This window comes from Oryctolagus cuniculus, chromosome 13, assembly GCF_964237555.1.
Source record: "Oryctolagus cuniculus chromosome 13, mOryCun1.1, whole genome shotgun sequence".
Taxonomy (NCBI): Eukaryota; Metazoa; Chordata; class Mammalia; order Lagomorpha; family Leporidae; genus Oryctolagus; species Oryctolagus cuniculus.
In genome coordinates, this window is record NC_091444.1 from 50,305,807 (window position 1) to 50,322,539 (window position 16,733).

At 51.8% G+C, this 16,733-nt stretch overlaps 1 protein-coding gene across 1 annotated transcript in view; it reads left to right on the forward strand.

The window, feature by feature from the left end:
- The first annotated feature begins 12,241 nt into the window (after window positions 1-12,241).
- CAPN9 (calpain 9) overlaps window positions 12,242-16,733 on the forward strand; it is a 44,964-nt gene continuing 40,472 nt past the window's right edge. Inside the window, exons 1-2 of the mRNA XM_070054954.1 lie at window positions 12,242-12,323; window positions 12,425-12,657. Coding sequence (XP_069911055.1) covers window positions 12,445-12,657 — 213 coding nt within the window. The 5' untranslated portion in view covers window positions 12,242-12,323; window positions 12,425-12,444. The remainder of the gene's footprint in view (window positions 12,324-12,424; window positions 12,658-16,733) is intronic.

Here is a 16,733-nt window from a genome sequence, read left to right on the forward strand (position 1 = left end):
TGCCTGTGAAGATCCTCGTGTGTGTGTCATTGAATAAAACCTGTATGCTTTCTCTGTGAACCAGCGGTCGTGTTGATGGAGTTCTCAGCTCCAGCCAAGGAGCCCACGTTAGCACGAGGAAGGGTAGAGAGGAGCTCTCTGAGGTCCCCAGGGGCCCAGCTCCTGCCTCTGCAGGTTCTCCGCCACCTGCTGGGCTCCACTTTGCTCCGCCCCGGGGCACCCTCACGCCCTTTGGCCTCCACTTTCCACTTCCTCTTGGACTTTCATCCACAGACCCAGGGAGCCCAATGGCGCCAGACAGCCACTGCCCCCAACTGCCAGGCAGTTTCCAACACCCCAGGAGCGTGAAAGGACAAATACAACTTAAAACCAAGAGGCTTCGCCTCATTGAAAATGGGGGTGCAGATTCCCCTCTGCTCCTTTTCCCCCAGACCCTTAACCCAGGACAACTCGGCATCTCAAGAGCTTTCTCCTGTCTTTGAAATGTAGACACACTAGTTTGGAGGACTGGATAGGATTTCTGTCAGTTTCACAACCCAGGGCTGCATTTGTCAAGGACTTAGGCACTGCCTGCTTGAAACACCAACATCAGGGGTGAGTGTGCCCCGGTTGCTGTGGTTGGTGGAAGCCTGACCTCGGGGGGCACTTGGCTCCAAGTTTCAAACTTGCCTCCCATCGTAAAGACGTGGAAAGTTTGGGTTTTCCTCTGGATAAGGCCGGTTAGACGACACAGCTGGTCATCCCAACGCCCAGGCGAAGGTAGGGTGAACGAGGTATGACGAACGGCGCTCGGGTGAGAGTCCTGTCTGCCTTGGCCACCTCTGAGAGGATTGCCTGGGTAACGCCGCATTCTGCTTTTGTGCCCATTCAATAACAAGGGTGCCTGCTTTCTCTCCGATTCTTGAGAGATTTTCTGGGCTGAGATTTTGTTTCTGTTTCTCCAACAGCGCCCCCTACCTGTGGGCCTGATGCATGCTTGGCTCCCTGGATAGGCCCCAGGCCTCCCCATCAGACTCTACGCTTTCCCTCTGCCCCTTCCACCTGCTGTCCACGTGATATGCGTCTTGCTCCCTCGCAGAGCTCAGTTCCCCAAAGGCTGTCCTTTGCAATCAGAGGGAAGTCCCAGGTCCTTGCTCTGTGCAGCTAACATTCAGGTGACCGGAGCTGCCCTCCTCTCCACAGCCTCAGACCACACCCCTCCGTGACCTCTGGGCTCCAAGCACACCAACCTCGTTCCTGTCCCCTGAACAGGAACCACTTATTGCACATCGGTTCCTCATCCGTCCTGTCTCGGCTCAAACCTGACCGCAAGGGCCCTTCTGTGGATACCCCAAAGAAATGTCTCAGTCTACACTTAGCCCACTGCACTACTTCATCTTCTTTACAATTGTGTTTATGCTATGTGTGTCCTGGTTTGTGTACACTGAATTTCTGAGGGTAAGTCTTGCTCATTGCTGCATTTCCACAGCTGGAACTGTGTCTGGCCAGAGGCAGGGCTCTGCAGGAATCCGGCTTGACATAACGCTGCCATCCTGGACATAACCACCATCTTGCCCTCAAACGCTATAGAATGTCTCGTACCTGGAATGCTACTATTTCTGGAGAAAGTCCTGGTGCACTCTGGTTAGCCAAGAGTCACCTTTGTCTATACAGCATCCTGTCTTGGGGCCCTTGGATCCACTACTCCTGCAGTTACCCAATTCTATGTTTCTGCCTATAAGTCCCTAATAAATTATATTCCCCATAATCTTGGATTTGTACACCTCTTTCTTTGAAGTAGCACCTTGACAGTAGGGACTCCATTTTGGAGCACTTGAGACTGCATTCTGGGAAAGTAACCCCCCCCCCCCGACCGTGAGACTCTGGTCTGAAACTATGATCTCAAATAGTCAGACAATAGCAGTGCACTACATCACCCTTGGCAGAGCACAGAAACCCCCTAGCATGATTGCTCAAGCTTGAAAGTAGAAAGGTTGCACCTGGGTTAATGATAAAGATGTGATTTGTCTATGTCTTACATATAATTCGGATTAATGTCAAGATCATAAATTATAATTGTACGATTGTAACTGGTATTGTCAAGATTATGATGGATATTAGTTTCACCTAGGTCTTAGGTTATGTTGACCCCAGTAACTAGTAACTATGTACTCTCTTTTTGATCTTAGCAACCGTGTATAGCAACCGTGCATTCTCCCCCTCCCAATTTTGCGATTTTTGCCTTTATAAACCCTATGCTGTAGTTCCTCAGGGCTGCTCTGTTCTGATCTGATCAGAGAGCCCCAGCATGCTGGAAAAATTAAAAAAAAAAACCTTTGCAATTTGCATGAGAGAGTCTCTTGGAGATGTTCCTCGGGCGGTGGGTGTTTTTGGACTCTAACATCTTCAGTCTTATGACTACTCCCACTTTTGGCAGATAGCTCTTGTATATTGGGTTTCCCCAAGACAGTCTCAAAAACCTATGTGCCCACCAAGAGCAGAGTGGGGCGAATGTGGTGGAGTGTGCTGGCTCAGCATAGCACAGAGAAGCAGCTCCAACTGCCCTGGGCACAGAGCTTGGGCTCAAGCAATCATCAATCTATTCAAAGTCAGCCTCTGTTGGCAAAAAAAAAAAAAAAAAAAAAATTGCTTTTGATTGAAATGATACATTACTCTCAACTCTAAAATCCAACACTTTACTGTTTCCAAATATACTTTTATATGTTCACCTGACAAGAAAGAAAGAAAGAAAGAAAGAAAGAAAGAAAGAAAGAAAGAAAGAAAGAAAGAAAGAAAGAGAAAAAAAGAGAGAGAGAAAGAGGGAGGGCAGGCGGGCCGCGGCTCGCTCACTAGGCTAATCCTCCGCCTAGTGGCGCTGGCACACCGGGTTCTAGTCCTGGTCGGGGCGCCGGATTCTGTCCCGGTTGCCCCTCTTCCAGGCCAGCTCTCTGCTGTGGCCCGGGAGTACAGTGGAGGATGGCCCAAGTGCTTGGGCCCTGCACCCCATGGGAGACCAGGAGAAGCACCTGGCTCCTGCCATCGTATCAGCGTGATGCGCCAGCCGCAGCGCGCTGGCTGCAGTGGCCATTGGAGCGTGAACCAACGGCAAAGGAAGTCCTTTCTCTCTGTCTCTCTCTCTCACTGTCCACTCTGCCTGTCAAAAAATAAAAATAAAAAAATCTGATCAAAAGTAAGAGACTGTTATACTAATTTATTATTTCACTGCTATGACAGTCAGTGACTTCATAAATTATCTTTTCCTGGGAACCCAAGCTAATAACTTCCTTTTTGAAAATGGACCATAAATATTCCTATTAGAATTTCACGAAGAAAAAGAATTTCTTCCTGAGCCTTTCCCAGTTTGCTCCCCGGCCTTTCCAAAGCAGGCGGATATATTGCAAATAAGAACCTTGGAACGTCACTCCTAGGAGGGGCAGGCCCTTTCATGAGTTAACCCAATTTATGGTTTTCACCAATCCTGGGCGCTGGGAGCTCAGATCAGATTTAATCTGATTTAGAAAGTAACATGTAGCAGGGGTTGTTTTTAGACACTAGATCTAAAACCAGTGCATTCTCACACAGGTTGATGCTTAGCTCCTGGCTGGCTCCTGTTGATTCCATGCGGAAATGAATCCAATCCTTTGTTATATAACAAACCACCTTGAACTTTAGGGCTTTACGTGACCATGTGCTGCTTCTCTGTGGTTTCTCTTTGTGGTTGGTTGGGATTTTATGTGAGGCTTGGCTTGGCTATCTTGTTCTGGGCTGTGATCTGTGATTTCCCACAAACTTGTGCAGCTAGCCAGGGCCTGGGCTAGGCTGGCTCAGGATGGCTGAGATGGCCAGAGCCTTTCTCCCTGCGGTCTCCCATCCAGCAGAATCCTAGCCAAGGCTTGTAGCTGCAGTGCCAGAAGGACGCTCAGGACAAGAGCGGAAGTTCCAACACGTGTAGACACCCTTGCTGGAGACTCATTCCCGTCCCTTTGCAGCGTCATCTTGATCCAAGCAAGTCCAGGGAGGGGCAACACACACCCCTGTTATTGAGGGACTGCCGAGAATGTGTGGCCACGTCTGCAATCCACTTGAAAAAGGACAGAAGCCAGCAATGGTCCACTATGGGTTTCAGAGAAGTGGATATAAATCCATAGCGAGATAATGAAGTGACACCTTGACAGGAGGGACTCCATTTTGGAGCACCTGAGACTCCATTCTGGGAAGGTACCCTCCCACACAGTGAGACTCTGGTCTGAAACTATGATCTAGAACAGTTGAACAATAACAGTCCACTACATCATACTTGGCAGAGCATAGAAACCCCCTAGCATGATCGCTCAAGCTTAGAGGTGGATAGGCTACACCTGGGTTAATGATAAAAATGTAATTTGTCTATGTCCTACATATGGTTAAAACCAATACCTGGATTAATGTCGAGATTATAATTGGAATTGTTAAGATTGTAGCAGGTATTCATAGAATGGCAGATGTCCTAAACAGCACTCTGGCCTCAGAATCAGCCCTTAAGGCATGCAGATCCGGCTGAAAAGCCCATGAGAGTATTTCAGGCATGGAAAGCCAAGACACTCTGGAAAAAAAAAAAAAAAAACTAAATGAAAGATCTCCACGAGTGAGATCCCAGTGGAAAGAACGGGTCATCAAAGAAGGAGGTACCTTTCTCTGAAGGGAGGAGAGAACTTCCACTTTGACCATGGCTTTGTCTAAATATGATCAGAGTCAGTGAACTCAGGGGGCTTCCATAGCCTTGGCAGCTCATGACAAGAGCCTAGGGTGATTACTGATGCCATAAACAAGAGTGTCAATTTGTTAAGTCAACAACAGGAGTCACTGTGCACTTACTTCTCATGTAGGATCTCTGTCCTTAGTGTGCGGTACATTGAGATTTAATGCTATAACTAGTACTCAAACAGTATTTTTCACTTTATGTTTCTGTGTGGGAGCAAACTGTTGAAGTCTTTGCTTAATGTATGCTAAACTGATCTTCTGTATATAAAGAGAATCGAAAATGAATCTTGATGTGAATGGAAGGGGAGAGGGAGTGGGAAAGGGGAGGGTTGCGAGTGGGAGGGATGTTATGGGGGGGGAAGCCATTGTAATCCATAAGCTGTACTTTGGAAATTTATATTCATTAAATAAAAGTTAAAAAAAAAAAGATTGTAGCGGGCATTGTCAAGATTATAATTAATACTAGTTTCGCATAGGTTTTAGGTCAGCTTGACCCCAGTAACCATGTATTCCCCTCCTGATTTTGTGATTTTTGCTTTTATAAACCCTGTTGCTTTGGGCTTCGGGGTCGAGAGTTCTTTAGGGCATGAGCCCACTCTCCACCGCCAGCAAATAAGGACATTGAATTTGATCAATGTGCGGTACTCCTTTGTTTACACTCACTCAGGTACAACAATAACGCTCTGAAGGTGAGCATGTTTAATTTTCTCAGGTAGAGACTGAAAGACAAAGAATTTCTCTAAATTCCCATTCATCTAAAGAACACAGAGAGACTCGCCAAAGATAATGGGTTTATTTGAGAGTGAGCAGAAGGATTATAACCTGGACTTCGTATCCCTTGGTGGACCCCGGACATATCCGGGAGAGAGAACCAAGGAGGAACTTTAACAAGCAAAGAGGAAAGTACAGGTCATTTGTTTGGAAACAAAGAGAACACTGGTTACGGGGCTTTGGCAGGGGTTGAGGGCAGTGCGTTAGTGGAGACAGCATGTCAGGCTGTGCACCAGCTACCTGCCCTGTGGCTCACATAGCAAGCTGCAGTCAGGGAGGTCCTTGGCCAACGCTCTCAGCACAGGTATGTGTGCCTAGGAGCCCCCCCAGAGAGGGTTTTGTAATAGTTCTGATCATGGGCATGCATGCAAGAAGGCCCTCTTACATAACTTCCAGGCGTCATCATCACCATCATCATCACCATTGGCCAGGGTTTCAACATGGTGACTCGACTCTATTCTGACAACTTGCACACTCCCAAACTGGAATTAACTTACCTGAAGCCCAGCCTGCCCAGAGAGGGTCATGTGGTGCCCTCTGTAAGCCAAACAGTTGACATAGTGTAAGAAGAGTACATGATCTAAGAAGAGTTCACCAGACATGAAGAATAGGAAGTGCTTCTGGTGATGGCAGAGGACTAGGTGAAAGTTGTGATGAGGGTGGGCTCCCATGTCCAAGGTCACCATCCTCTCCCCCCTCCACTCACTACACACCCACTGCTTTGGTTAAACCCATGGAGGGAGAGCAATAGAAGGTCCCACGTGTTTGCAAGGACCACTGGGTTCTTGTGCGCCATGTTCTGTCTCCATCTGTGGAAGGAAAGGCAAGGGCCACACGACCTCATTTATAGGTGGACCTGAAAAGTCACATTCACGGCGACAGAGAGTAGAATGGTGGTGAGAGGTTTTCAGACACAAAACTTCAGTCGGAAAAGAGGAATACATTTTACAGTTCTGTTACACAGTAAGTTCCCCATAATAAACAACAAGGGGGGCTGGTGTTGTGGTGTAGTAGATGAAGCCGCCGCCACCTGCAGTGCTGGCATCTGATAAGGGTGCCGGTTGGAGTCCTGGCTGCTCCACTTCCCATCCAGCTCTCTGCTATGGGCTGGGAAAGCAGTAGAAGATGGCCCAAGTCCTTGGGCTCCTGCACCCACATGAGAAACCCAGATGAAGCTCCTGGGTCAGATTGGCGCAGCTCTGGCTGTTGCAGCCATCTGGGGAGTGAAACCACAGAAGGAAGACCTCTCTCTCTTTCTCTCTCTGCCTCTCTCTGTGTAACTGACTTTCAAATAAATAAATCTTTTTTTAAAAAAAATGTACTTCAAATCTCAAAATTATCGAAAGAGTAGCTTTTAAATGTTCTGATTACAAAAACTAATTAGGTACATGAGGTGATGGGTAGGTTTGTTAGCAGGATTTAATCATCCACAAGGCAAACAGGTATTAAAACATTGCATTATTAGACCATTTACCTATGCAACAATTTGTCAATTAACAAATAAAAGTAGAACAAAAAGAAATGGCGCCAGAGCAGTTGTAGTGGTGGAGCCCCAGGCCCGTCCCAGTTTCCCTGTTTATTAAAGGCTGGTAGGGCGCTGACAGTTTCCAAGGGAGGCTGCAGGGTCGGGATCAGAAGGAGCAAAGGCAAAAATGATGCTCGAGTCCATCGCGAGGCTACTTCAGAGAAACACCAGGGCCGCTGTGACTGGCCTCAGCCCTGTGGCCGCCTTCCTGTACCGCCAATGCTGGGCCGTCACACGGGACGTGGAGGAGTGGACACCCGGAGCACACCTCCTCCCCCACCACCTCTCCACACCCCACACACCTGGTTCCCTCTTTCCTGCTTCTCCAGGCCACGCGTTCTGAATCTGTCTCACAAGGAGCATCTGACAAGCAGAACCCCAGTCTCGTGCCTGTTCCTGGGCAGCCAGGAAGACTAGAGAGGAAGTTCCACTTCCAGTCCTGGGAGACGAAGAACTGTAGAGTAGAAGGGTGTTGGGGGTCCAGTGTTGTGGCACAGCCGGTTAAGCCGCTGCCTGTGACGCAGGCATCCAATATGAATGCTGGTTCAACACCCAGCTGCTCCACTTCTGATCCAGCTCTCTGCTATTGCGCCTGGGAAGGCAGCGGAAGATGGCTCAATTACTCGGGCCCCTGCCACCCATGAGGGAAACCCAGACGAAGTTTCAGGCTCCTGGCCCAGCCCCGGCTGTTGTGGCCATTTGGGTGGGGAGTGAATCAGCAGAGGGAAGATGTCTCTCTGTAACTCTGCCTTTGAAATAAATAAATCTTTAAAATAAATAAAAAAAGGAGGAGGAGGAGGAGGGTGTTCTCATGATGCCTGTTGCCTGGACATGACCGTTCCCACACGGGGTGAGAGGACATAGCAGAGAATGAGGAGGCTACATTGCCTGAGCAGGGCCAGAGACAGCGTGGCCCGGACCAGCTGGGGAAGGCACCTACATTTCCGAGAGACCCTGGTGGAGGGGCTCATCACCGCGGGGAGTACTGGGGCCATGATCAGCCTCCTGGGGGACTTACAGCAGGAGCATTGTCTGTGATGGGAAAGTGGGGCTCAAGTTATACCATCTGGGATCCTCAGTGGCAAGCACGGTGCAGAAAGAGGTGAAGTCCCAGAGGGGCCTCAACCCAGAGACCCCAGAGGCCCCTGTTCCAGGCAGGGTGGTGGAAGGTGGAACTCACTGATAGGGGAGGGGAAGGAGGGTCACGTGCGAGGGGGTGGATTTTACAAGGCAGCCGAACTCTGAAGTCACTGCTAGTCCACAGAGCCAGACAGTCGGACAGACAGAGCCAGGTCCTCCTAAAATGACAGTGCCACAGAACAACATGGATGAAGAATTTTTAAATGCTGGGTAAAAATGGGATCTCCAGAGCAAAAAGAGGCAAAATGCATACATGTTTTGTAAAAATTAAATTCGGATTGTTGTACCCTCCACCACAGAGAATAAATTCCTATTGTGCTGTGCCCAGGGTTCAAATCACCCTACAACCTGTGCCCAGCAGCGACCTCCAGCCCCGAGACGAGAAGGAGGAAGGGCGTCATCTTGGGATGAGGGTAGACACATGGGGAGAAGTTCCCACCAGAACAGGGTGTTTGTCCCTCTTGGCACTGAACAGTTTTTTTTTTTTTTAAGATTTATTTTATTGATTTGAAAGGCAGAGTTACACAGAGAGAGCAATAAACTTCTCCCCATAAAAGGTGACATCCAGCTGCGTTCACCCCTGGCAAGGAGATGGGCACTTCGCTCTCGACAGATCGTCTTAAACTTTGCTTCCAAGCCTACTCCCCTGCCAACCTCGTTGTTCACTTGCCTGAGTCTAGAAAGCTGCCCGGACACCTCTGACGCCCGTAGGATGCCCTCAAAGTTGTCCTCCCCTTGCTGCCGTCTCTCTCGAGACGCCATGCGTGAGCCGAGGCCCCTCTCCCCTGGACTTCTGCTCATACCCTCCACTCTGGTACCTTCCTCCACCTGCCCGCCCCTTCCTCCACACCACAGGCCAGGAGTCACCACAGGATGATGGGAAATAGGAATAGGAAACGGGAAACAGGACCAGCCCCATTGCAGGATCGGTCTGCTCTGCTCACCTTTCAGAACCTGGGTGCAAGAGACTCCTGCACTCAAGTGATGCCTCCCAATATTTGTTCTTGAGTTTTCCATGGCATCCAGGGCCAGGCCAGTGCCCAGCTAGACGACCACAAGGAAGAGAAGCCAAGCACATTTGCTTCCGCCCTAGGCTGTGGAGCGGAGAGAAGGGAAGGGCAGTGCAGAAACAAGAGACCCAGAAGGCCCCAGAGACCAGGCTAAGGAGCACGAATTTTCGAAGTCACTTAGCAGGTGCTTCTGCTCAGGAGAGGAAGAGGCAGCTGACATGATGAATGACTCTGGGGGAACTGCAGGGCTCAAAGCCACTCACGTCTCTCGGCTGGTGACAAGGGGACAGGGCTTATGATGAGAAGGGCACCCTGTTACCTGACCAAGGCCTGGGCCCTCTTTCTGAGTGAGGGGCTAGATGGTGGTAGTGAGCAGGCCTCAGTGCAGCTAAAGGTTCTGCAACCATTTTTCATGCCAAGAAGAAGCGAGGTTTGGAAATCGGAGCTGAGAGATGACATTTGCTTTCCCTGGGTGTTGGTTCAACCCCCATTCAGCAACTACACAGGACGTGGGGTCAAGTTGGGCGTGGAATTCGATGCTAAGACACGGCTGGCCGTGGAGGAGTCCAGCGCAGCCAGGCCTGCTGACAAGACGAGCGCAGAGCAGCACCATGGGCACGGTGGGCAACTGACAGTCTGCGGCTGATCGCGGACTTCCCAGAGAACATGATCTTGGGGGTCGAGAGGGATGAACAAGCAGCGAACCCCTGAGAACATACCCCAGCCTCAGCATTCACAGGGTCCTGCGAGCCAGCAGCCGGTGAACCCTGGCTATGATGAGAGAGGATTGCTAAGCCCGCTCTCTGTATTCCCACTCCAAGGCATTTTTGCTTGATTCACAAATGACCATGCAGCTCTCCTATTGTCTGATAACCAAAGAAAGGCTTTAAGGAAAAAGGCTGGTTCTTGCAGTGCATAACGAGGCTCTGTGGTGGATGGGACCCCTAAGAACCTAAGTCCCTAGAGCATGAAGTTCCAACATTAAGCAACTCCTTTGCGAACTTGAGAATGCTGAATTTTCTCTCAAGGTCCTTTTCCTGGCTGCTGGGGCGTCTGAAGGGGACATTCTCAGAAATCCGGGCTGGTAATGATTTTCCTGCTGAGGTGTCATCAGAAATGGATGGTCCGCTCCACGCTGCACCTGTCTCCCTGGCTGCCCTCCTTAATCACCAGGAAGCAGAGCTGACAGGGCCTGGGGCTTCTCCATTGCAGAGATCAAGAATCATCTGCATGGACCAGAAGTGTGCTCCAGCCACAGTGGGAGCTCTCCAGGGTCTGTGGTCCACGGACAGAGACACAACAAGGAAGCCTTACAAGGAGGGGGCAAGAGAGGCTTGGAAGGGGGCCGGGAGAGCCCCTATCTGGGGATGGAGAGGGCTGCAATGGGGACAGGAGAAGTGGGGACCCACTGCTCTGACCCCCTGCACCTGCTGGGCTCCACAAGCTGCTTTGTTTCTCACCTTAGCCCTAGGAGGCAGCAACGATCGTCCTGATGGATGCTGCAGAGACAGGAGTGGACTGCAAGGGTCACTCATCCGAGATCACTCTGGGCCTGTCCAGCTGCTCTAATGAAACACTGGGGACGGGGTGGCCTCTGCACAGCAGGAGTCCTGCTGCTCACAGCTCAGGAGGCTGGGAGCCCAAGGTCGAGCCGCCCACAGATTCGGTATCTGGTGATGTTCTACTTCTGGTCCACCCACGGTGCCCCGTGGCTGTGTCCTCCAGTGCTGGAAGGGAGGAGGCTGTCTCTGGGGTCTATTTTATGAGGGCACTAATCCCACCCATGAAGGCTCCACCCTCATGACCCCATCACCCCCCAAAGGCCCCACCTCCCAACAACCAGAAGCAAGGGGGGCAGGATGTCAACACGAATTTGGGGGGACAATTGGACCATTCAGATGACAGCAGTGTTCAACCCAAATGTCTCCTGCCTTCACTGTGAGGCAGCATGCAGAGCCACCTTGCACTAAGGGAGCCCTCCTGGGAATTGTGAGCAGCTTTGAAATTTTTTTTAAGATTTATTTATTTATTTGAAAGTTACACACAGAGAGAGAGACTGAGAGAAAAAGAAAGAGAGAGAGGTCTTCCATCCACTGGCTACTCCCCTATTGGCCACAATGGCTGGTATTGCACTGATCTGAAACCAGGATCCAGGAGCTTCTTCCAGGTCTCCCACGTGGGTGCAGGGGCCCAAGGCCTTGGGCCACCTTCCACTGCTTTCCCAGGCCACAGCAGAGAGCTGGATCAGAAGTAGAGCAGCCGGGATTCAAACCGGTGCCCATATGGGATGCCGGCACTACGGGCAATGGCATTACCAGCCACGCCACAGTTCCAGCCCCTTGAAAATTCTTGTCACAGGCTTTTAACTGCACCCATTAACTCAGGACCCCTAGGCGCCAAACCCCAACTTCGACTGCTAGGGGATCACACAGAAATCACTGCAAAGTACTCAGAACACCTGCCGTTTCCCGTGGTGGCTAATCACGTGTTGAAGTGGCTCTGTCCCTGGACCTCAGATTTTCTCAGCCGCGAGGCTCTGTTTGCAGGGTTCTATATGGCAAGGAACTTTATTAATACGATGTCTGGAGAAGAGAGGCACGTGTGTCCCTGGGAGTTTTCCTGCATCAGGGAACAGATTGGAGGAAATCTGGCCCCCATCTGCTTCTAAAAGTAAAGTTTTATGGGAACACAGCTGTGGGGACGGCTGCCCCGGCACAAAGCCAAGGGGTCACCTGCCCTTTGCAAAAGGTGCGTTGCTGACCACTGCACCAAGTCAAGCTGGGATTGCCCATGTGAGGGCTGCGCAAGCTCCATCCACATAAACGCACTCCTGCGAGCCGTCAGGTCGTCCCCCAACCACAGAATGCTGCCTTCTCTGACCTGGGAGCTGGGACTCCCGACCGCGCAGGGCCTCTCCTCCCAGCCGCCCCCTGGACCAACGTGGCTGCCTGCTCCCTTTCCCGGAAAGCAAGCCTGTCTCGCCCTCTGGGTCTCGCCAGCACACTCAGCAGAGGTGCGGCCTCTGCTGGGAGTTGGCTGAGCCTCCCTCTGAGCCGCCTCTGACTCTGCAGGAGCCCTGAGTGCTCAGACATCTTTCGCTGCCGTTTGCTGTCAGGGTGTACCCATCGCAGGCCAACAGGGAGGCACCCAACAAACAGGTGGAGGCCGGGCCACCCAGCCCCAGGCTCTGCGGGTGGTTCCTGGGCTGCCACAAGCAGCTTGGCTCGGCCCTGACTTTCCCTCTTGTCTCTGCCTCCAGCCGGTCAGCCAGGGAGCAGCATGCCTTACCTCCACCGAGACTCAGGGCCCCAGGCACAGCCGACTCCCAAAGATGCCAGGATCACCCACTCGTCGGGCCAGAGCTTCGAGCAGCTGAGGCAGGGGTGCCTGAGGAAGGGTGCCCTGTTTGAGGACCCAGACTTCCCTGCCAACAACTCCTCTCTATTCTACAGCGAGAGGCCCCCAGTCCCCTTCGAGTGGAAACGGCCTGGGGTGAGTGGGGCGAGCAGGGCTGGGGGTGTGGGGGTGGCCAAGCTGGGAGAGGGCAGCCACGCTCATCTCTACCTGGGCTCCCTGGGGAAGCTGGGCAGTGTGAAGGCAGGAAATGCTGTGCAGGACTGGGATGCCCTGGGTAGGGGGGTGCTCAGAGGTGTGGCAGCCCCCTCCTCCCCTGCTCTGAGCGCTCAGTGTCACCAAGGCCTGGGCCCTGGGGTCAAGGAGGGTCTTGTCAGTAGGCAGTGAGCAAGAGTCAAAGCTTCATCCGGAGGGACAAATGTCAGGTCCTGCCCGCATGCAAGGGCCCAGGGATGCCAGAGCGGGTGGGAGGCAGTTCAGAAACTGTCCCTGCCTGCCCTGCGGGTGACAGCAAGAGCTAATGCTTGCGAGGGCTCTGTGGTTTCTGGCCCCAAGCCAGCTGGCTCAACGAGTTCTCAGCGAACATTCGATGAACGGAACACAGTGAGGCAGAGGTGTTCTCCCCAGAACCTACGTGCCTGTTCTCGGAGGGGAAACAGGGTCAGTGCTGCCCCACCCCCACCCCCAGCCTGGGGGAGATAGGTGCCAAGAGGCACCAGCTGGTGCTTGGAACGCAATGTCAATATTTGTTGCATTAGTCAGGGCCCTGCCTCTGACCTGGAGCTGGCTGGCTGCCATTTCCTCCTGGTGGGTGCTGCCCAGGACGTGGCTTCCTTGGGGCCAGGTTGCTTATGTGTGAGGAAGGGCAGAGCAAAGGGGCTGGACCTCACGTGAGACCCTCAGTGCTGGGCCACTCTGGCCTCGTCACAGCCTGGGCCTCCTCACCTGTATGATGGGAACAGCAGTGACTAATGTAGATGGATGTCCAGCACACACAGTGTTCACCAGATGACAGGTGTTGTCATTGTAACCACTGCTGCTAAGGTCATTGTCAGCTCTCAGTGACATCTTACTCACGAGGAGCAAAGAACTCACCATAACTGCCTCTTCTCTACCTCCCAACATGAAGAGAGTGTTGATATTTAAATGTATAACACATTTACTTGGAAAAGTGCACACGAGAAAGCCTCTGGACTCTTTAGGAGCAGGGCCAAAGTATAGGTGAGCTGTTCTTTGTGAAGTGGTAAGGTCTGTGTTGCTAGTCCCTGTTGTGAGCAGTGTGTGTGTGTGTGTGGGGGGGTGTCTCTGTGCATGCACACGTGCAGGTACATCTATTTGACCAAGTGTGGGCTTGTGTGTGACTGGGAGGGAACGTGTGTGTGAAGTGTGCATGTGTGCACCTGTGTGTATGTGTGTGCACACTTACATGTATAGGCAAACATTCCCCCCACAGGGTGAGGGAAGAAACCTTAAGTCCCAACACAGGGCCTTGCACGTGGGTGAAATTGTCATAGCATCCAGTGGTCCTAGCAGAGCTCAGGAGAAAACTCCTGGCCGCCTCCTCACAACAATGGAAAGCTAAACTCAGTTTTGATCCTGTGCACTAGGCCAAGAGCAGTGTGAGGTCAGTGTGAGGTCAGGATTAACAGACCTTGCTCTGCTCAATAAGAAAAAGGACATTTCGGGGCTGGTGCTGTGGTGCAATGGGTAAAGTCACCACCTGCGCCACCGGCATCCTATATGGGCGCTGGTTCAATTCCCAGCTGTTCCACTTCCAATCCAGGTCTCTGCTAATGTGCCTAGGAAAGCAACAGAGAATGGCCCAAGTCCCTGGGCCTCTGCACCGGCATGGGAGACCTGGAGGCGGCTCCTGGCTCCTAGCTTCAATTTGGCCTGACCCCAGTCATTGCAAACATTTGGGGGGGGTGAACCAGCAGATGGAAGTTCACTCTCTCTCCCTCTCTCTGTAGCTCTGCCTTTCAAATAAATACATACACAAATCTTATTTAAAAAATAAAAGAAAGAAGACATTTCCAAAATCAAAAGCAGATGTTCCAGTGCACACGGTGGTGACCCCCAGGAGACACTGCCCATAGCCCTTAGGTCTTCTTGGGCTTGATTCCAGCCCTCAGCCCACAAACAGGCAGTGCAGGGGTGCTGCAGGCTGGAGGGCACTGCAGGCTGCTGGGTGCTTTCAGAGAAGGGAGAGAAGCCCACAGACAGCTCTGGGAAGCGGATTCCCTCTGTGCCTGTTGGGCTAAAGCCCTTGGCCTGGTCCCCTGCAGCCATGGGCAGCTTTCTCTGTTCACCCCAGGGTACCATACAAATACCAGGGTTCTCTATGGCTGCTTGGTATGAGAAGGCTAGAAGTACCTACCTAGGAAGCCGGGTCGGGGAGCATCATTGAGGAAGATGACCCACTAGGGCAGCCGACCTCAAACTCTTGGCTTCTATTTTGAATGGAGAATCAGTTTGGTCCACACAACTCCTGGATACAGCACAGTGAACTGCGGGCTGATCCCACGAGGCCCGCGTGCTGTCTGCGTTCCTCAACCAGAAGCACCAGAGGCAAGTTTCGGTGAACTTGTCCGCTTTATTAATGACCAAGCACACCTTTTAAAAGGCAGGCAGAGGGGGCGTAACTAATTCAGGGCTGATACTAATTCTATAGGATGAAGCTGATATTGGTGCCACTATGCTTCAATCAGCTTATAGGTCAGGTAGGCTAGTAGCTTTCCAGGTGGGCCTGGGCCACACCCAGGAGCAGTTTACCTTATTGGCAGAGGCAGGGGGGTGGGGTAGGGGACATGCCTGGGGCTCCCGCCACCTGCCAGCAGTCAAGCTAACTACATGAGCTAGGCATGCAATCTCACGGAATCACCCCCAGTGATCCTTTGCGTGAAGGTTCAGGAAAGGACCCTGGGGTGCTCCCGGTCAGTCCCGCCTCTGCTCTCACCCGAGCCTGCGTGCTCGCTCTCCTAGCCGCTCTGCAGAGATCAACTCGCTCTTCCTGGAAATTGCCTGGGACTTTCCCCAACCCCAAAGAGGGCTCCACTCTTGGGAACCTGCCCCTCCCCCTCCCTTCCTTCTCCCAGCTTAGGCAGTTATGAAAGGCCTTCCTATCTAGATCTGTGCCTGGGGTTCAGTAAATGGGGTCACAGCCCCCACTAGAGTGCATCAAGCCTCCATCAAGAGCAGTCAACCGTTTTCACGCCGAGGGCTGTACATCGGATTTCTGTGTTTGTCCTTGAACTTCCCCTCAATCATCTCCCATCCTGTAGGAGGTGGTAGAAGAAAAAAAGAAAAACTTCCAAAAGGAAAATATACCAGAGTCACTTGGATACTAGAATTTTTTTTAAAGATTTATTTATTTATTTATTTGAGAGGCAGAGTTACAGACAGAGTGGTCTTCCATTTGCTGGTTCATTCCCCAAATGGCCACAATGACCGGGGGCTGGGCCAGGCCAAAGGCAGGAGCCAGGAGATTCTTCTGGGTCTCCCATGTGGGTGCAGGGGCCTAAGGACGTGGGCCATCCTCTACTGCTTTCCCAGGCCACTAGTAGACAGCCGGGACTCAAACCGGCACCCACATGGGATGCCAGCGCCACAGGCAGAGGCTTAACCTATTACACCAAGCACTGGTGGAATTTTTTTAAATCTTAATTGTGATTTATTTTTATTTTTAAAAGCAGTTCCATACTTTAAAAAAAAAAAAAACTAATTTGAACCTTTAGAATGACTTAATTATCAAGGTTACAAAATAAGGCCCAAAGAGCTCAGGGAGCTTTCTGGAGTCTTGTGTTGGTTAAGCCCTGAGGCCTCTAGGGGGATGGCTGACGGGAGAGAGATGTTTGCAAGCCCCAGCATTTGGGTCAGGCATTGTTAAGCGCCGTGCTGCCCCGCCTGGCACCTGGGTACGCTGCTGCCAGTTCCCCAGTACTCTCCTAGCCTGCCAAAGCTATTCCCACATGATTCAGCCCACCTGCTGAGAAACACCCATTGCCTCTTCCAGTCTCAACCAGGCCCAGCCAGCCCCTCCTCCACACCCTAGCTCAGCTCAGCATTGAAGCAGAGGAGCCCCTACCTGGTGTGCAGCCTGTGCAACCTCCCCATAGGCGGGTGCTCCACCCACAGCATCCCACACTCATGCTCCATTGCTCTGCCTGGCAAACTTCCACTCATCCTCACTGGTCTGCGCTATGAGGCCTGCTGTT